The following is a 20,834-nucleotide window of genomic DNA, read 5'->3' as shown; positions in this document are numbered from 1 at the left end:
TACTACTGGAAAAAAATACCCAAATAAAAACAGTACACAGACACCTTGATAGTAAAACTTTATTACACACTACCGACACACACATACTTACCTATGTTGACACGCCGACTGCCACGGTCTCCGACGATCCGAGGGTACCTGTGAAAAAATTATACTCACCTTCCAGCGTCCAGAGGTACATCCACGTCCAGATATAAATCCACGTACTTGTTAAAAAAACAAACCGAACACCCGCTCCATGCCGGACTGAAAGGGGTCCCATGCTTTCACATCAGACCCCTTTCTCCCGAATGCCGGGACATCACGTGACTCCTGTCACTGAAGTCCCTTCAGCCAATCAGGAAGCGCTACTTCTGTGGCGCTCACCTGATTGGCTGTGCGCTGTCTGTGCTGTGACAGCGCATCGCAAAGCCGCTCCATTAGCTTCAATGGTGGGAACTTTGCCGTCAGCGGTGGGGTTACCCGCGGTCAGCCGCTGACCGGCGGGTGACCTCACCGCTAGCCGCTAAGTTCCCACCATTGAATATAATGGACGGGGCTGTGCGATGCGCTGTCTGAGTTCAGACAGCGCACAGCCAATCAGGTGAGCGCAACGAAGTTGCGCTTCCTGATTGGCTTTAGAGACCTTTGTGTGACAGCTGTCACTGACAGGTCTCATTCGTGGAAAGGGGTCTCATGTGTCAGCATGGGACCCCTTTCAGTCCGGTGGCCCGTGTGTTCGTTTTCTTTTTTTGCCAAGTACGTGGATGTATCTCTGGACCATGGCTGAGGTGAGTATATTGATCTTTTATTTTCAGGTATCCGTGGATTCTACATGGAGAAGAGGACCGATGTCGGCGTGTGAACATAGGTAAGTATGTGTGTGTCGACGTATGAAATAAAGTTTTACTGTCACGGTGTGTGTGTCCTGTTTTTATTTGGGTATTTTTTTCCCAGTAGTACTACAGGTACCAGCGGGCCCGTTTTTCTCCCGCATGCTGGTACTTGTGGTTCTCCAAGTACCAGCTTGCGGGGGAGGCTTGCTGGGACTTGTAGTACTGCTGGAAAAAACAATATTCTTTTCATTATCACAAAAGGCTATCAGCCCCCCCATCCGCAGCCCATTGGATGGGGGGACGACAGCCTCGGGCTTCACCCCTGGCCCTTTGGTGGCTGGGGGGGGGGGATCCCTTGATTGAAGGGGTCCCCACTCCCCCAGGGTACCCCGGCCAGGGGTGACTAGTTGGATATTTAATGCAGGGCACGGCATAAAAGTGACCCCCGGCTGTGGCATTATCTGTCCAGCTAGTGGAGCCCGATGCTGGTTTGAAAAATACGGGGGACCCCTGCTCGTTTTGTCCCCCGTATTTTTGGCACCAGCACCAGGCGCAGAGCCCGGTGCTGGTTTTAAAAATACGGGGGATCCCCTGTCATTTTTCCCCCCCGCATTTTTAGAACCAGGACCAGCTCGAAGAGCCCGAGGCTGGTTATGCTTTGAAGGGGGGACCCCACGCCATTTTTTTTAAAGATTTTACCGTTCCAGCAATAAAAAAAAATAAAAAAAAAATAATATTTTAAAAAATATATAAATAATATTTGTGCCTCCAAAAAAATTAAAAAAAATACCTAATCCCTTCTAATATAAATAGATATGCTATTCCTAAAAAAAAAAACACCAAAAAAAACATGTTTAAATTTTTTTTTATTGTTTTCACCCTCCAAAGTGTGGCGGATTGAAAATGACGAATTTGCTGTCTAAAAGTACTGCTGTCGAATTTCCAAACTTGAATTGAATATGCTTTTGTCGAATTGCAGCACTTGTTTCATTGCAGAAAAGTCGAATTTGCAAAAATTCGAATTTCAAAAAGTCGAATTTTGAAAGTCCGTTTTTTGGTCGGAAAGCACTGAATTGCATAGGCGAATTTTTTTTTTGGGCGAAAATGACCCGAGATTCGACAATTTCGGGAATTCGACCGCAATTGCATATACCCCTTAGAGTAGCAAGCAGCATAGGACTACAAATCCCAGCATATCATGGCAGTTGATTGTTGGCAGGTCATGCTGGGACTTGTAGATCCAAAACAGCCAAAAAGACTCATGTTGCCTGAACCAGTCAAAACTGATGATCTAAACCTGCTAATGCTTTTAGTTTGTCAGTATAATTCATTCTCCGTTCATTGGTTGTATATACAAAACAGTAAAATAAATTATCATTGCATATATTATGAAGTATGATGGTAATATTTAAACTCCATCAAGTAACTGCATAAATAATCACAATGAAACTAAATTATATGTCTGTGCTTATTGCTCAACTAAACAGCTTATTATAGAAAATGAATCACACAGAGAAAGAAAACAGTAGATGAAACAGATTAATTGAAGACTTTTTAAATGCACAATTGCTGTTGTCATATAGACATTATAATTGCTACAAGTAAACAGCATTAGATGGGTAGACTAAACAAATGTAATAAAGTGGGTATTGTGAGTAGAATAAAAGGGAAATGGTTATGTTTGATTGCCTTTTTATTTTTAGCAAACACAATAGCAAAATACTAAAAGTGACATGTACAGATTTTTTTCTTGTATTAACATCACTATTTGTAATTCGCTAATAGGTGTTCTATAATCCAAGTCTTCTAATGTCATCTAAAACACACTAATACTCCATAGACTGAAATAGTGTAATAGGCCCTACACACTGGGCGATAATACTCAAAGATATGAACGATCTCATTCATTAATGAACGAGATACCGTTCATATCTTTGAATGTGGAGGCACCAGCTATGAACGATGCGCAGCCCCGTGCACGTTCAACGCTGGTGCCCCGTCGCTTGTGCATGCAGGCCAATATGGATGATCTTGTCCATATTTGCCTGCACTTCTATGGAGCCGGGTGACGGGGGGAGTGAAGAAACTTCACTCCCCCCCCCACCCCCCCCCACCATCACCACCAGGTCGGCCGTATCCGCCGTCGGCGAATCACTAAATGTGTAGGGCCCTTTAGTCACATCTTTAACAAGTCCCTGCACACATTGGTGTTTCTAATCATGGGTGCACATGGGTCCCTGGGCCCATACCGCACACACTGCACCCATGTTGTTTTAATACTTACCTTTTCAAAATCGCGCCACGGGCATTGCAGCAGCGGCAAAAATCACTCCAAAAATGGCCACTGCGCATGCGCAGTAGGAAATTTGTCTCGGACCATGAATGTGCACCGTGTTTCTGGAGACCTGCACCGTGGAAAAGAGGGGGCCCACCTGGAGTCTGCACATGGGTTCCTCCTCTCTTTAAATGCCCCTGCCTACGCACCATTAAGTTAATGCTCAATCTGGGTATGCACATTCAGAAAAAAATGCTTGTCAGACTGACAGACATTTTATTTGACAGCCTCACACCCATCAGATATCATGGGCATACACTATGAGATATCTCGCAGTGTATGGGCATACAATATGTGGGTTTTTCTCCTGAGTAGGAGACATTTCCCCTTCCTTCCCCAGTGAAGGATCAGGGGAACTGTCCATCGGTCAGTCGCAGCCAACTTGCAACTTCAAAATATTGCATCGGACGGACATCCTGGATGATCTGTCATGTCCGAAAAATCTATATTTTTAGATCGACACAGAAATGGTTGAGACATTTTGTATATTTCATGTTCTGTGACCACTGTCAGTAGAAACGTAGACCATCGCAGGGTCGCTTTGCTCGCCACGCTTCGGGCAAGGTTACTATTCCCAGCCGTAGTCCATGTGGATAGTAAATCAAGCAAATGTCAAAACATGAAAACAAAAAACAAAACATGGGATCAACCATTTGTGTGTCAACAATTGCCATGTCGGGATCAGTACTAAATGCCGCCGGCCGGAAACCCGGCGGTCGAAATACCGACGCCGGAATCCCGACCACACAATCCCGACAGGGGTGGCGAGCGGAACGCAGCCCCTTGCGGGCTCGCTTCGCTCGCCACGCTCGGCACACTATTATATTCTCCCTCTAACCCTTTGATCCTGTCGACCTTTTGTACCTGTCGACCTAATGCTTGTCGACTACATGGTGTCAACCTATTGACTCACTAACTAGACAGTGTAGATCTATCATGCGGATACGCTGCAGCCTTCTCCTGCACTGTATAATGTAAGTTTCAAGGCTCTATGTTAATAAAAACACAGAAAAAGCGTGATCCGGTCTTTAGGACGACAGTAAGTAGGTTGACACTGTCTAGGTTGACCACTATTGGTTGACAGTAAGTAAGTAGACATGGTTTCTAGGTCGACAGGGACTCTAGGTCGACATGACAAAAGGTCGACATGAGTTTTTCACTTTTTTTCCATTTTTTTTACTTTTTCATACTTTACGATCCACATGGACTACAGTTGGAAACGGTAACCTGTGCCGAGTGCATCGGTAGCGGAGCGAGGCACCTTGCCAAAGCATGGCAAGCAAAGAGAGCCATGTGAGGGTACATGGGCCCTCATTCCGAGTTGATAGCTCGCTAGCTGTTTTTAGCAGCCATGCAAACGCATAGTTGCCGCCCACGGGGGGAAGGGGGGGGTATATTTTCGCTTTGCAAGTATGTGAACGTCTGTGCAGCCGAGTTCTGCAAAAACATTTTGTGCAGTTTCAGAGTAGGTCTGAACTTACTCAGCCCTTGCGATCACTTCAGTCTTTTTGGTGCTGGAATTGACGTCAAACACCCGCCCTCCAAACGCCCGGACACGCCTGCGTTTTCCCTACCACTCCCAGAAAACGGTCAGTTGACACCCAAAAATGCCCTCTTCTGTCAATCTTCTTGCGATCGGCTGTTCATTAAATCCATAGCTCAGCTACGATCTGCATTGTACCCGTACGATGCGCGTGCGCATTGTGGTGCATACGCATGCGCAGTAGAGACCTGATCGCAGTGCAGCAAAAATCGGCAGCGAACGATCAACTCGGAATGACCCCCATGGTGCACTAATTAGGGTTCCCTGTTCACTGTACGGAGAAACGACACCAAAAAAAGTAAAAAAACTCATGTTGACCTTTTCTCATGTCGACCTAGTACATGTCGACCTAGAGTCCCTGTCGACCTACAAACAATGTCGACCTACTTACTGTCGACCAATAGTGGTCGACCTAGACACTGTCGACCTAAATCTAATCTACCTAACATACCACACCCGAAAAAGCACCATGACAATAGTAAGCTGATCTAGTAAGCTGCTGGTCGGATGTTCTCTGGACAGGAGAAACAGTATGTTTGCAGAAAATGATAGTTTGCATTTGGAAAAGAAAGTTCCACAAAACAAAAACAATGGAATGGTTAATGCAGCACGATAATCCTGGATGTAAATACTACACCTGAATGCTTGAAGTGCAAGTTTTGCAGTTTGGAGTCCTGATTCTAAGTGACTATCAGGGAACACAGTTCCTAATTCATGTTTGTGCACAGTTCCAATGTTTTTGCAATGGAGCGATTATTAGCAGACTGCACATGTGCCACGATCACACTGAGCATATGTCAAGGTACGTTTGTGGTTGCACTGACATGTTATGCACAGAATGATTGACAGGAAGAGACTGTTTTGGGGAGTTAAAGTGGGAGTGGTGGCAAAAATACAGGTGTATCATGGCTATTTCCGAGGCATGTATGTGCTGATTTTTGGGGTGCCACGCCCTGCACCTAGATATAGCGCTAGGGACCCCCAATATATACAGGAATGGCCTTGACGCCACTTGGGGGCTTATACATACATTTGCACAGATATATGTAACCAAGATCTCTGAATTCTAGGATATTGTATGGGATTTAAATCTGGTTACTGCTATTACTCAGGGTGCTGGGGGAAACAAAATGTGTTTTCTCTTACGTCCTAGAGGATGCTGGGGACTCCAAAAGGACCATGCGGTATAGACGGGATCCGCAGGAGCTTGGGCACACTGAAAAGACTTAAGACTGGGTGTGAACTGGCTCCTCCCCCTATGCCCCTCCTCCAGACCTCAGTTAGACTTTGTGCCCAGGACTGACTGGACACTCACAGGGGAGCTCTACTGAATTTCTCTGGAAAATACTTTTTGTTAGTTTTTTATTTTCAGGGAGACCTGCTGGCTACAGGCTCCCTGCAGCATGGGAGTGAGGGGAGAGGAGCAGGACCTACTTCTTCTTCGTTTCAGGGTTCTGCTTCTCGGCTACTGGACACCATCAGCTCCAGAGGGTTCGATCACTTGGTGCGACTAGCTGCTTGTTCCCGGAGCCACGCCGTCACCCCCTCACAGAAGCCAGAAGAAAGAAGTCGGGTGAGTATGAGAAGATCAGAAGACTTCAGGACGGCAGAAGACTTCGGTGACCAGGTACAACGCAGCGGTGACGCTGCGCTCCATGCTCCCACACACATCACTGATGGCACTCACAGGGTGCAGGGCGCTGGGGGGGGGGGCGCCCTGGGCAGCAGGTCACTGGGGTCCGGGTAGCCGGCAGAAGCACTGTCGGTGCCTCGGCACCATTCCTCGGCCCCCGTCGGCATTTTCAAATTGGGCGCGCTAAAGCCCGCCGGGAAGGGGCGGAGCTTAGCGTGCGGCTCACGGCGCCATCTTTCTCTCCTACACGCGGCAGAAGGAGACGCTGGGCCGGACCTCCGATCACTGCCCGCAAGTTTTCAAGTTCAATATGGAATCTCTTCGAGCTGTGATTTCCAGCCTAGAAGGGGGGGATTGTATGGCGTCAGTCGACATAAAGGATGCCTACTTACACGTCCCGATATTTCCTTCGCATCAGGCCTTCCTCAGGTTTGCGATACAGGACTCTCATTACCAATTTCAAACATTGCCGTTTGGCCTTTCCACGGCCCCGAGAGTGTTCACCAAGGTCATGGCAGAAATGATGGTTCTCCTTCGCAAGCAGGGGGTTTCAATTATCCCGTACTTGGACGATCTCCTGATAAAGGCAAGGTCCAAGGAAAGGTTGCTAAGGAGTGTGGATTTGGTGCTGTCGGTGCTTAGTCAGCACGGTTGGGTGCTAAATTTACCAAAATCTCAGTTGATTCCAACCAGCCGGCTGTCTTTTCTGGGCATGATTCTCGACACGGAGTTACAGAGAGTTTTTCTTCCACAAGAAAAGGCTCTAGAACTGCAGTTGTTGGTCAGGGAACTTCTGAAGCCGAAGACTGTGTCCATCCATCAATGTACGCGCGTTCTGGGGAAGATGGTGGCGACGTACGAAGCCATTCCGTTTGGCAGGTTTCATGCCCGGGTGTTTCAGTGGGACTTGCTGAGCAAATGGTCCGGGTCTCACCTGCACATGCACCGGATGATAAGTCTATCTCCCAGAGCCAGAATTTCCCTCCTGTGGTGGCTACAAGGGTCTCACCTCCTAGAGGGACGCCGGTTCGGTATCCTGGATTGGGTACTTCTGACGACGGATGCGAGTCTCCGGGGCTGGGGTGCAGTCACCCAAGGCAAGAACTTCCAAGGGAGATGGTCGTTCGAGGAAGCGGGTCTCCACATAAATGTTCTCGAGTTAAAAGCCATTTACAACGGCCTGCTACAGGCAAGAAGCCTTCTTCAGGGTCGACCTGTCCTGGTACAGTCAGACAACATCATAGCGGTGGCACATATCAACCGTCAAGGCGGCACAAGGAGCAGAGCGGCAATGGCGGAGGCCACAAGAATCCTTCGCTGGGCGGAACAACACCTGAGCAACCTGTCAGCAGTTTTCCTTCCGGGAATAGACAACTGGAAAACAGACTTCCTCAGCAGACACGATCTCCATCCGGGAGAGTGGGCTCTTCATCAAGAGGTGTTTGCAGAAGTGACAAAGCGTTGGGGACTCCCTCTGATAGACATGATGGCGTCTCGTCTCAACAAGAAGCTTCCGAGGTATTGTTCCAGGTCAAGGGACCCCCAAGCCAGTGCGGTGGATTCCCTGGTGTCTCCGTGGGTGTTCAAGTCGGTGTATGTGTTCCCTCCACTTCCTCTCATTCCAAAGGTACTGGGGATCATTCGGCGAGCAAGGGTTCAGGCGATTCTCGTAGTTCCAGATTGGCCAAGAAGGGCCTGGTATCCGGATCTTCAGGAATTACTAGTGGAGGATCCTTGGCCGCTTCCTCTAAGAGAGGACCTGTTGTTGCAGGGTCCATGCGTGTTTCCAGACTTACCGCGGCTGCGTTTGACGGCATGGAAGTTGAGCGCCAGATCTTAGCTCGTAAAGGTATTCCAGGAGAGGTCATACCTACTCTCCTCAGGGCTAAGAAGGAGGTTACGGCGAAGCATTATCACCGTATTTGGAAGAAGTATGTTTCCTGGTGTGAGTTTAAGAAGGCTCCTGCGGAAGAATTTAATTTGGGGCGTTTTCTTCACTTTTTGCAGGCTGGTGTGGATGCAGGCCTGAAGTTGGGCTCCATCAAGGTGCAGATTTCGGCATTGTCTATTTTCTTTCAAAGAGAACTGGCTGCCCTCCCAGAGGTTCAGACGTTCGTGAAAGGAGTTTTGCATATCAATCCTCCGTTTGTGCCTCCTGTGGCCCCATGGGATCTGGACGTGGTTTTACAGTTTCTCATGTCTTCCTGGTTTGAGCCTTTGCGTAAGGTTGAGTTGAAGTTTCTCACCTGGAAGGTAGTCATGTTGTTGGCACTGGCTTCTGCCAGGCGGGTGTCTGAGTTGGCGGCCTTATCTCATAAAAGCCCATACTTGGTCTTTCATTCGGATAGAGCAGAATTGAGGACTCGTCAACAATTTTTACCAAAGGTGGTCTCCTCGTTTCACATTAATCAGCCTATTGTGGTACCGGTGGCCAGGGATGCTGGGACAGTTCCCAGGTCTCTGGATGTAGTGAGGGCGTTGAAGATCTACGTCGCCCGTACGGCAGTTGCCAGGAAAACTGAGGCACTGTTTGTCCTGTACGCTTCCAACAAGATTGGTCATCCTGCTTCAAAACAGACTATTGCACGCTGGATTTGTTGTACGATTCAGCAGGCTCATTCTTCGGCCGGATTACCGGTGCCGAAGTCGGTGAAAGCCCATTCTACCAGGAAGGTGGGCTCGTCTTGGGCGGCTGCCCGAGGCGTCTCGGCTTTACAGCTCTGCCGAGTGGCTACTTGGTCAGGGTCAAACACTTTTGCCAAGTTCTATAAGTTTGATACCCTGGCTGATGAGGACCTTGCGTTTGCTCAGTCGGTGCTGCAGAGTCGTCCGCACTCTCCCGTCCGGTCTGGAGCTTTGGTATAAACCCCATGGTCCTTTTGGAGTCCCCAGCATCCTCTAGGACGTAAGAGAAAATAGGATTTTGGTACTTACCGGTAAATCCTTTTCTCCTAGTCCGTAGAGGATGCTGGGCGCCCATCCCAGTGCGGACTGTTTCTTGCAGTGTTCTCTTGTCGGTTCACTTAGTTTATACACGGGTTGTGTATTTCTGGTTTCAGCTTGTTGCTGTTGTTTTATCATACTGTTATCTGGTTTACTGTTACTCCGGTTGTACGGTATGGTTGTGGTGTGGGCTGGTATGTTTGTAGCCCTTAGTTTATACAAAAATCCTTTCCTCGAAATGTCCGTCTCTCCTGGGCACAGTTCCTATAACTGAGGTCTGGAGGAGGGGCATAGGGGGAGGAGCCAGTTCACACCCAGTCTTAAGTCTTTTCAGTGTGCCCAAGTTCCTGTGGATCCCGTCTATACCCCATGGTCCTTTTGGAGTCCCCAGCATCCTCTACGGACTAGGAGAAAAGGATTTACCGGTAAGTACCAAAATCCTATTTTCTCTGACGTCCTAAGTGGATGCTGGGGACTCCATCAGGACCATGGGGAATAGCGGCTCCGCAGGAGACAGGGCACAAAAGTAAAAGCTTTAGGATCAGGTGGTGTGCACTGGCTCCTCCCCCTATGACCCTCCTCCAAGCCTCAGTTAGATTTTTGTGCCCGGCCGAGAAGGGTGCAATCTAGGTGGCTCTCCTAAAGAGCTGCTTAGAGTAAAAGTTTTGTTAGGTTTTTTTATTTTCAGTGAGTCCTGCTGGCAACAGGCTCACTGCATCGAGGGACTTAGGGGAGAGAAGTGAACTCACCTGCGTGCAGGATGGATTGGCTTCTTAGGCTACTGGACACCATTAGCTCCAGAGGGAGTCGGAACACAGGTCTCACCCTGGGGTTCGTCCCGGAGCCGCGCCGCCGACCCCCTTGCAGATGCCGAAAAGTGAAGAGGTCCAGAAACCGGCGGCAGAAGACTTTTCAGTCTTCATAAGGTAGCGCACAGCACTGCAGCTGTGCGCCATTGTTGTCAGCACACTTCATAGCAGCGGTCACTGAGGGTGCAGGGCGCTGGGGGGGGCGCCCTGGGCAGCAATGATAGTACCTTATTCTGGCTAAAAATACATCACATATAGCCCCTGGGGGCTATATGGATGTATTTAACCCCTGCCAGGTCTCAGAAAAACGGGAGAAGAAGCCCGCCAAAAAGGGGGCGTGGCCTATTCTCCTCAGCACACAGCGCCATTTTCCCTCACAGAAATGCTGGTGGGAAGGCTCCCAGGCTCTCCCCTGCACTGCACTACAGAAACAGGGTTAAAACAGAGAGGGGGGGCACTTATTTGGCGATATGTATATATATATATTAAAATGCTATAAGGGAAAAACACTTATATAAAGGTTGTCCCTGTATAATTATAGCGTTTTTGGTGTGTGCTGGCAAACTCTCCCTCTGTCTCCCCAAAGGGCTAGTGGGGTCCTGTCCTCTATCAGAGCATTCCCTGTGTGTGTGCTGTGTGTCGGTACGTGTGTGTCGACATGTATGAGGACGATGTTGGTGAGGAGGCGGAGCAATTGCCTGTAATGGTGATGTCACTCTCTAGGGAGTCGACACCGGAATGGATGGCTTATTTAAGGAATTACGTGATAATGTCAACACGCTGCAAGGTCGGTTGACGACATGAGACGGCCGGCAAACCAATTAGTACCTGTCCAGGCGTCTCAAACACCGTCAGGGGCGTTAAAACGTCCTTTTACCTCAGTCGGTCGACACAGACACGGACACTGACTCCAGTGTCGACGGTGAAGAAACAAACGTATTTTCCTTTAGGGCCACACGTTACTTGTTAAGGGCAAGGAAGGAGATGTTACATATTTCTGATACTACAAGTACCACAAAAAAGGGTATTATGTGGAGTGTGAAAAAACTACATGTGGTTTTTCCTGAATCAGATAAATTAAATGAAGTGTGTGATGATGCGTGGGTTTCCCCCGATAGAAAATTATTGGCGGTATACCCTTTCCCGCCAGAAGTTATGGCACGTTGGGAAACACCCCTTAGGGTGGATAAGGCGCTCACACGCTTATCAAAACAAGTGGCGTTACCGTCTCCAGATACGGCCGCCCTCAAGGAGCCAACTGATAGGAGGCTGGAAAATATCCTAAAAAGTATATACACACATACTGGTGTTATACTGCGACCAGCGATCGCCTCAGCCTGGATGGGCAGCGCTGGGGTGGCTTGGTCGGATTCCCTGACTGGAAATATTGATACCCTTGACAGGGACAGTATTTTATTGACTATAGAGCATTTAAAGGATGCATTTCTATATATGCGAGATGCACAGAGGGATATTTGCACTCTGGCATCAAGAGTAAGTGCGATGTCCATATCTGCCAGAAGATGTTTATGGACACGACAGTGGTCAGGTGATGCAGATTCCAAACGGCACATGGAAGTATTGCCGTATAAAGGGGAGGAGTTATTTGGGGTCGGTCCATCGGATCTGGTGGCCACGGCAACAGCTGGAAAATCCACCTTTTTACCCCAAGTCACATCTCAGCAGAAAAAGACATCGTCTTTTCAGCCTCAGTCCTTTCGTCCCCATAAGGGAAGAAGACTGCAGCAGGCAGCCCATTCCCAGGAACAGAAGCCTTCCACCGCTTCTGCCAAGTCCTCAGCATGACGCTGGGGCCGTACAAACAGGTGCGGTGGGGGGTCGTCTCAAGAGTTTCAGCACGCAGTGGGCTTACTCGCAAGTGGACCCCTGGATCCTACAAGTAGTATCCCAGGGGTACAGATTGGAAATTCGAGACGTCTCCCCCTCGCAGGTTCCTGAAGTTTGCTTTACCAACGTCTCCCTCCGACAGGGAGGCAGTATTGGAAACAATTCACAAGCTGTATTCCCAGCAGGTGATAATCAAAGTACCCCTCCTACAACAAGGAAAGGGGTATTTTTCCACACTATATTGTGGTACTGAAGCCAGACGGCTCGGTGAGACCTATTCTAAATCTGAAATATTTGAACACTTACATACAAAGGTTCAAATCAAGATGGAGTCACTCAGAGCAGTGATAGCGAACCAGGAAGAAGGGGACTATATGGTGTCCCTGGACATCAAGGATGCTTACCTCCATGTCCCAATTTGCCCTTCTCACCAAGGGTACCTCAGGTTCGTGGTACAAAACTGTCACTATCAGTTTCAGACGCTGCCGTTTGGATTGTCCACGGCACCCCGGGTCTTTACCAAGGTAATGGCCGAAATGATGATTCTTCTTCAAAGAAAAGGCGTCTTAATTATCCCTTACTTGGACGATCTCCTGATAAGGGCAAGGTCCAGAGAACAGTTGGAGGTCGGAGTAGCACTATCTCAAGTAGTTCTACGACAGCACGGGTGGATTCTAAATATTCCAAAATCGCAGCTGTCTCCGACGACACGTCTGCTGTTCCTAGGGATGATTCTGGACACAGTCCAGAAAAAGGTGTTTCTCCCGGAGGAGAAAGCCAGGGAGTTATCCTAGCTAGTCAGGAACCTCCTAAAACCAGGCCAAGTGTCAGTGCATCAATGCACAAGGGTCCGGGGAAAAATGGTGGCTTCTTACGAAGCGATTCCATTCGGCAGATTCCACGCAAGAACTTTTCAGTGGGATCTGCTGGGAAAATGGTCCGGATCGCATCTTCAGATGCATCAGCGGATAACCCTGTCTCCAAGGACAAGGGTGTCTCTTCTGTGGTGGCTGCAGAGTGCTCATCTACTAAAGGGCCACAGATTCGGCATTCAGGACTGGGTCCTGGTGACCACGGATGCCAGCCTGAAAGGCTGGGGAGCAGTCACACAAGGAAAAAATTTCCAGGGAGTGTGATCAAGTCTGGAGACTTCTCTCCACATAAATATACTGGAGCTAAGAGCAATTTACAATGCTCTAAGCTTAGCAAGACCTCTGCTTCAAGGTCAGCCGGTATTGATCCAGTGGGACAACATCACGGCAGTCGCCCACGTAAACAGACAGGGCGGCACAAGAAGCAGGAGGACAATGGCAGAAACTGCAAGGATTCTTCGCTGGGCGGAAAATCATGTGATAGCACTGTCAGCAGTGTTCATTCCGGGAGTGGACAACTGGGAAGCAGACTTCCTCAGCACGACCTCCACCCGGGAGAGTGGGGACTTCATCGGGAAGTCTTCCACATGATTGTGAACCGTTGGGAAAGACCAAAGGTGGACATGATGGCGTCCCGCCTGAACAAAAAACTGGACAGGTATTGCGCCAGGTCAAGAGACCCTCAGGCAATAGCTGTGGACGTTCTGGTAACACCGTGGGTGTACCAGTCGGTGTATGTGTTCCCTCCTCTGCTTCTCATACCTAAGGTACTGAGAATTATAAGACGTAGAGGAGTAAGAACTATACTCGTGGCTCCGGATTGGCCAAGAAAGACTTGGTACCCGGAACTTCAAGAGATGCTCACAGAGGACTCATGGCCTCTGCCGCTAAGAAGGGACTTGCTTCAGCAAGTACCATGTCTGTTCCAAGACTTACCGCGGCTGCGTTTGACGGCATGGCGGTTGAACGCCGGATCCTAAGGGAAAAAGGCATTCCGGAAGAGGTCATTCTTACCCTGGTCAAAGCCAGGAAGGAGGTGACCGCACAACATTATCACCACATGTGGCGAAAATATGTTGCGTGGTGTAAGGCCAGGAAGGCCCCACGAAGAAATTTCAACTCGGTCGATTCCTGCATTTCCTGCAAACAGGAGTGTCTATGGGCCTCAAATTGGGGTCCATTAAGGTTCAAATTTCGGCCCTGTCGATTTTCTTCCAGAAAGAATTGGCTTCAGTTCCTGAAATCCAGAAGTTTGTCAAGGGAGTACTGCATATACAACCCCCTTTTGTGCCTCCAGTGGCACTGTGGGATCTCAACGTAGTTCTGGGATTCCTCAAATCACATTGGTTTAAACCGCTCAAATCTGTGGATTTGAAATATCTCACATGGAAAGTGACCACGATGTTGGCCCTGGCCTCGGCCAGGCGAGTGTCAGAATTGGCGGCTTTGTCTCACAAAAGCCCATATCTGATTGTCCATTCGGACAGGGCAGAGCTGCGGACTCGTCCCCATTTTCTCCCTAAGGTGGTGTCAGCGTTTCACCTGAACCAGCTTATTGTGGTACCTGCGGCTACTAGGGACTTGGAGGACTCCAAGTTGCTAGATGTTGTCAGGGCCCTGAAAATATAGGTTTCCAGGACGGCTGGAGTCAGGAAAACTGACTTGCTGTTATCCTGTATGCACCCAACAAACTGGGTGCTCTTGCTTCTAAGCAGACGATTGCTAGTTGGATGTGTAGTACAATTCAGCTTGCACATTCTGTGGCATGCCTGCCACAGCCAAAATATGTAAATGCCCATTCCACAAGGAAGGTGGGCTCATCTTGGGCGGCTGCCCGAGGGGTCTCGGCTTTACAACTTTGCCGAGCTGCTACTTGGTCAGGGGCACACCCTGGCTGAGGAGGACCTGGAGTTCTCTCACTCGGTGCTGCAGAGTCATCCGCACTCTCCCGCCCGTTTGGGAGCTTTGGTATAATCCCCATGGTCCTGACGGAGTCCCCAGCATCCACTTAGGACGTCAGAGAAAATAAGAATTTACTTACCGATAATTCTATTTCTCGTAGTCCGTAGTGGATGCTGGGCGCCCATCCCAAGTGCGGATTGTCTGCAATACTTGTACATAGTTATTGTTACAAAAATCGGGTTATTATTTTTTCTGAGCCATCTTTTCAGAGGCTCCGCTGTTATCATGCTGTTAACTGGGTTCAGATCACAGGTTGTACAGTGTGATTGGTGTGGCTGGTATGAGTCTTACCCGGGATTCAAAATCCTTCCTTATTGTGTACGCTCGTCCGGGCACAGTATCCTAACTGAGGCTTGGAGGAGGGTCATAGGGGGAGGAGCCAGTGCACACCACCTGATCCTAAAGCTTTTACTTTTGTGCCCTGTCTCCTGCGGAGCCGCTATTCCCCATGGTCCTGACGGAGTCCCCAGCATCCACTACGGACTACGAGAAATAGAATTATCGGTAAGTAAATTCTTATTTTTTTCCTGCTTCGAAAAACCCCTCCCTTTCAAGCACCTGAAAGATATCACTAAGCTAATTGAGCATCTGCCAATATATATGTATGTATCTGCCTTCAGCTGCAATCATGTATGTAGATAAACAGTGTCGCTATTGCTGCAGCCAGTCTGCGTAGCCATATGCCAACCCTAGGAGTCGATGTTCCTCATTATCACGTCGGTGCTGCGTATGAGGACTTTGTGATGGCGCCGGAGGAGGTTTATCTTCTTTCCTGGCCAGCAGCTTCAATTGCAGTGATTAGCAGTTCCATAACCTAGAAACGCAGCTACGTATGCATTTGCGTACAAACATGAATTAGACACAACAGTGCAATAATTGTAGCTGAAGCAGTTCTGTAAAAGAGGAATTAATATGAGATTGATCAACAGATGAATTAGTGCAAAAGGAGGTTTCACCAAATACCAAATTTAAAGAGTCACCAACAGATACAGTGGACTTAATGTATCAAATGTACTGGATGCAAGACCCGAAGCGCTTTGGTTTTGCACCTAGGTTGTCCTACCAGCTCAGTTCAAGATAAAATGTCTACACTTTGCTCTCTGGAGACACTTCCAGAAACTAGAAGTGCGCCTAGCAGTAGGTGCTCACACAATAGGCTGGAGACCACAAGGTAATAATCTGGAGTGTAGCAGCAGGATGACTCGGCAAGGCTGGGGTTAACAGAAAACAGACTCTGGTTAGGTTGTGCAGAGTATGTTGGTGTAACTGAAGACAGCAGGACTTGATAATTACTGGATATGTGGCAAAGCAGGAATTAATTGTAGGTAGACTTAGCACTACATGCAGACTGCTGAACTAGGAGTGCAGGATTCACAAAAGCACAATGGTAACTGAAGCAATGAGGTTAGTTGTAGGTTGACATAGGGGGTCATTCCGAGTTGATCGTGGCCCTGCAAAATTTTGCAGGGCTACGATCATGTCCATAGACATGCGGGGGTACGCCCCGCACAGGGCTATCCCGCCCCGCATGTCAGTGCCGCCCCCCCCCTACCCCCGCAGAAGTGCAAAAGCATCGCACAGCGGCGATGCGTTTGCACTTTAGGAGTAGCTCCAGGCCAGCGCAGCTTTAGCGTGCTGGCCAGGAGCTACTCGTCGCTCCCTGGCCCGCAGCGGCTGCGTGTGATGTCACGCAGCTGCTGCAGACCGGCCCCCGCATGGTCCGGCCACGCCTGTATTGTCCGGACCGCGCCCACGAAACGGCGGCCAAACACTGCCGTTCCGCCCCCCCTGTCCAGCGACCACCTCTGCCTGTCAATCAGGCAGTGGCGATCGTAGCGCAGCAACGGCCTTCGGCCGTAGGGCATGCGCAGTTCTGACCCGATCGCACCGCTGCGATAAACTGCAGCGTGCGATCGGGTCAGAATGACCCCCATAGTCAGGTGATGGTTAACTGCTGGAAACAATCAGGTGCTGGTGTATATTGTGATTGGAAGCAGAGTGCTGACAGCATGAACCTAGCTGCAGAAAGAGACTTGCTGGATGAACTGTATGACTAGGCCGCAGTCTGCAATAACACACAGTGACTTAGCTGTAACTTGAGTACAGGTTCAGGTGTACTGGAAATGCTGCAGTCTTGTGACTTGGTAACCATGGACACACAGAACCAGAGCTGGCAGAGTATATTAACAGAGACTTGGCAGGAGCCTGGACATGGATCAGGATCAGATATGAGATTAACTGGAGGGCCACAGCAGACAAGGACACACCAGGAATGGACACAGGATAGCAGGTACAGGGCAGAATCCAGCTGGGCACAGGTGCAGGACTGGCAAGGACAGCACACTGAGGACTGAGGCAGGATACAAGGATACAGGTACACAACATACTTGCCTACCTGACCCTCTCCATGAGGGAGAAAATGCTCTGTTCCTGGACTTTCCTGGTAATGTATGATTGCTATCACCTGTGGTGAGCTAGTTAATTGATAAGAAAGGTGTTTCACCACAGGTGATGGCAATCATACATTACCTGGAAAGTCCAGGAACAGAGCATTTTCTCCCTCATGGAGAGGGTCAGGTAGGCAAGTATGGTACACAATGGCATGGCAACAGGACACAGGAACAGACAAGGCAGACTGGGAATTGAACAGGGTACAGCAAACATGTGACGAGCTCACTAGGTACAGGAATTAGGCAATATCACCAGCCAGGAGGAACTGACCAAAATCCCTAATAAAAGGGAGACAGACCAATCACAGGAGTAATCAGGCTGGAGTCAGGTAACAAGGCATTCCAAACAGGTGAGCTGCTGCACTTAGCAGCCAGCATCCAAGTTGCTAGGAGACAGCCACAATAGGACAGGAAAGAGTTGCAGAAATGACAGAAACACAGCGTACAAGATGGGAAATCAAAACAAAAAGATGTTATGAGGTATCTTGTTTAAAAAATAAAAAGGAATATGTTACATTAAAAAAAGTTACAAAAGTATTTAATAAAGAATAGCGTTTTGCATAGCTGTCTTAAGTTAATTGTCACACTTGTGTTGCAGTTAGGGTGTGTGGCTTATTGGTTTTTCATGGAAAAAGCAGGACTGGACTGTTAGTTTTGTGAGAGCTCCTTTAACAGACTGAGCAGCATTCCTGTAGGTTTCCTGTCCAACAGTATGGGTTATTAGAACATGGGGGGTAATTCAGATCTATCGCTGGGCAGCGATTTTTGCAGCCCTGCAATCAGATAGTCGCCACCTACAGGGGGTGTGGTGCAAGTGTGTGTTCGCATGTGTAGCAGAGCTGCACAAACTGATTTTGTGCAGTCTCTGCGCAGCCCAGGACTTACTCAGCTGCTGCGATCACAGCAGGCTGATCAGGACCAGATTTGATGTCAGACACCCTCCCTGAAAACGCTTGATCCCGTCTGCATTTTCTCTGACACTCCCAGAAAACGGGCAGTTGCCATCCACAAACGGCCTCCTCCTGTCAATCTCCTTGCAATCGCCCGTGCTAATGGATTTTTCACCCCATCCCATAGCAGGGTGCCGATGCCCGTTGCAGCCGTGCGATGCGCCGCTGCAGTGCGGTGCATACGCATGTGCAGTTCGGATCTGATCACCCGCTGTGCGAAAATGCACAGCAGCGATCAGATCTGAATTAGGCCCATGGTTTTATTGTTTGTTACTGGGACATACTGTAGGTTCAGGTCACCAGTTGGGGTGACACAGCTTTTGTGACCCTTAGGGAGATATTCATGTAACAGCGATAATTTTCCTTGGCTAATTGACACACGCACACATACACCTGAGGTATTCAAGTATTCCCGATGCTGCCTGAGGCAGGCGTAATAACCACCCCTATCAGCCTTTTTTCTTATCCCAGATCCTATTTGTTTCGCAAGAAAATGGGGGGTGGGGGGGGTGGGAAGAACTTAAAAAAGGGGTATAAATAAATAGTTTTTCCACCTGTTCTCTTTAGAAGGTTTACTATATGTCTTTCTAAGGAACAAGTAACTTCACTGTCTAAGCAAATGTTTTTGTGTAATACTGTAGTAGTTTATTTGTCTGTGTTAATGGATAATGCTTATTTATGCAGCACATACAAATAGATGAGATGACCAATCTCTATAGGCCTTTACATAATTCCAGTCACATTGCACAATTTCCACCAGAACGGCAGGAAAGTAAGAATGAATGAATTTGTGTTAACAAGACTACTTCAGTACACTAATTTTTTCTTTCAGGCTTGATGGTACAACATATACTATTGACTACAAACTCCATTACCAGTATACACCTTCTGTAAGTACTGTACTTTTGTTTATGTAATTATGTTTTCAATAGGCTGTTCTTTTCTACAAGTAAAATATAGAATGAGGAAGGTAGATTTCTGCGTGGTGTTACTAACAGGGACTAACAATTTATTAGAGACATATAGGCCCAAATGTATTGAGCCTTAACTGGGTAAATGTATGAAGCAGTGATAAGAGTGGAGAAATGAACCAGTGGAGAAGTTGCCCATGGCAACCAATCAGCATTAAAGTGACATTTATAATCTGCATACTATAAAATTATACAGAGCAGCTGATTGGTTGCCATGGGCAACTTCTCCACTGGCTCACTTCTCCACTCTTATCACTGCTTCATACATTTACCTCAAGAGATAGGGCTAGATGCATCATCGCTTGGAAAGTGATAAAATAGAGAGTGAAAAAATAGGATTTTAATACCTACCGGTAAATCCTTTTCTTTTAGTCCGTAGAGTATGCTGGGGACTCCAAAAGGACCATGGGGTATAGACGGGATCCGCAGGAGACATGGGCACTTTTAGACTTTAATGGGCGTGAACTGGCTCCTCCCTCTATGCCCCTCCTCCAGACCTCAGTTATAGGAACTGTGCCCAGAGGAGACATTTCGAGGAAAAGGATTTTGTTAAACTAATGGTGAGATACATACCAGCTCACCACAACACACCGTACAACATGGCATTTGACTAAAACCAGTTAACAGCGTGAACCAAAGAGATCAGCAACAGGCTGACCCTTACCAAAACACAACCTTCGTGTAACATAAGCAATAACTATTTACAAGTACTGCAGACACAGTACGCACTGGGACGGGCGCCCAGCATCCTCTACGGACCAAGAGAAAAGGATTTACCGGTAGGTATTAAAATCCTATTTTCTCCTTCGTCCTAGAGGATGCTGGGGACTCCAAAAGGACCATGGGGTTTATACCAAAGCTCCAGACTGGGCGGGAGAGTGTGGATGACTCTGCAGCACCGATTGAGCAAACATGAGGTCCTCATTAGCCAGGGTATCAAACTTGTAGAATTTAGCAAAAATGTTTGACCCCGACCAAGTAGCCGCTCGGCAAAGCTGTTTTGCCGAGAAGCCTCAGGCAGCCGCCCAAGATGAGCCCACCTTCCTAGTGGAATGGGCTTTCACCGATTTTGGTACCGGCAATCCAGCCGTAGAATGAGCCTGCTGAATCATATTACAGATCCAGCGTGCAATAATCTGCTAAGAAGCAGGAGCGCCAACCTTGTTGGCCGCATACAGGACAAACAGCGCCTCTGTTTATCTAACACGAGCCGTTCTGGCTACATACATTTTCAAAGCTCTGACCACATCCAGAGACTTGGAATCCGCCAAGGCTTCAGTAGCCACAGGCACCACAATAGGTTGGTTCATGTGAAATGACGAAACCACCTTAGGCAGAAACTGTTGACGAGTTCTCAATTCCGCTCTATCCTCATGGAAAATCAGATAGGGGCTTTTGTGAGACAACGCCGCCAACTCGGATACCCGCCTTGCGGACGCCAAGGCCAACAGCATGACCACTTTCCAAGTGAGAAATTTCAACTCAACCTTTTGTAAAGGTTCAAACCAATGTGACGTAAGGAAACGCAACACAACGTTAAGGTCCCATGGTGCGACTGGGGGCACAAAGGGAGGTTGGATGTGCTGCACACCCTTCACAAAAGTCTGAACTTCTGGAAGTGAGGCCAATTCCCTTTGAAAGAAAATTGATAAGGCCGAAACCTGCACTTTAATGGAGCCTAACTTCAGGCCCGCATCCACACC

The 20,834-nt window shown here is 48.3% G+C and overlaps 1 protein-coding gene across 3 annotated transcripts in view; it reads left to right on the top strand.

The window, feature by feature from the left end:
• Positions 1–20,834, top strand: part of CFAP95 (cilia and flagella associated protein 95) — a 127,704-nt gene that overhangs the window by 92,335 nt on the left and 14,535 nt on the right. For 2 of the 3 annotated variants that reach the window (XM_063913898.1, XM_063913897.1), the window contains exon 5: positions 18,993–19,050. The exons of the other annotated variant lie outside the window; for it this stretch is intronic. In XM_063913898.1, coding sequence (XP_063769968.1) covers positions 18,993–19,050 — 58 coding nt within the window. The remainder of the gene's footprint in view (positions 1–18,992; positions 19,051–20,834) is intronic. 3 annotated transcript variants of the gene reach the window in all.

This window comes from Pseudophryne corroboree, chromosome 1 (genome assembly GCF_028390025.1).
Source record: "Pseudophryne corroboree isolate aPseCor3 chromosome 1, aPseCor3.hap2, whole genome shotgun sequence".
Classification (NCBI taxonomy): Eukaryota; Metazoa; Chordata; class Amphibia; order Anura; family Myobatrachidae; genus Pseudophryne; species Pseudophryne corroboree.
Note: the sequence above shows the minus strand (reverse complement) of the source record. Positions and strands in the feature narration are given on the sequence as shown.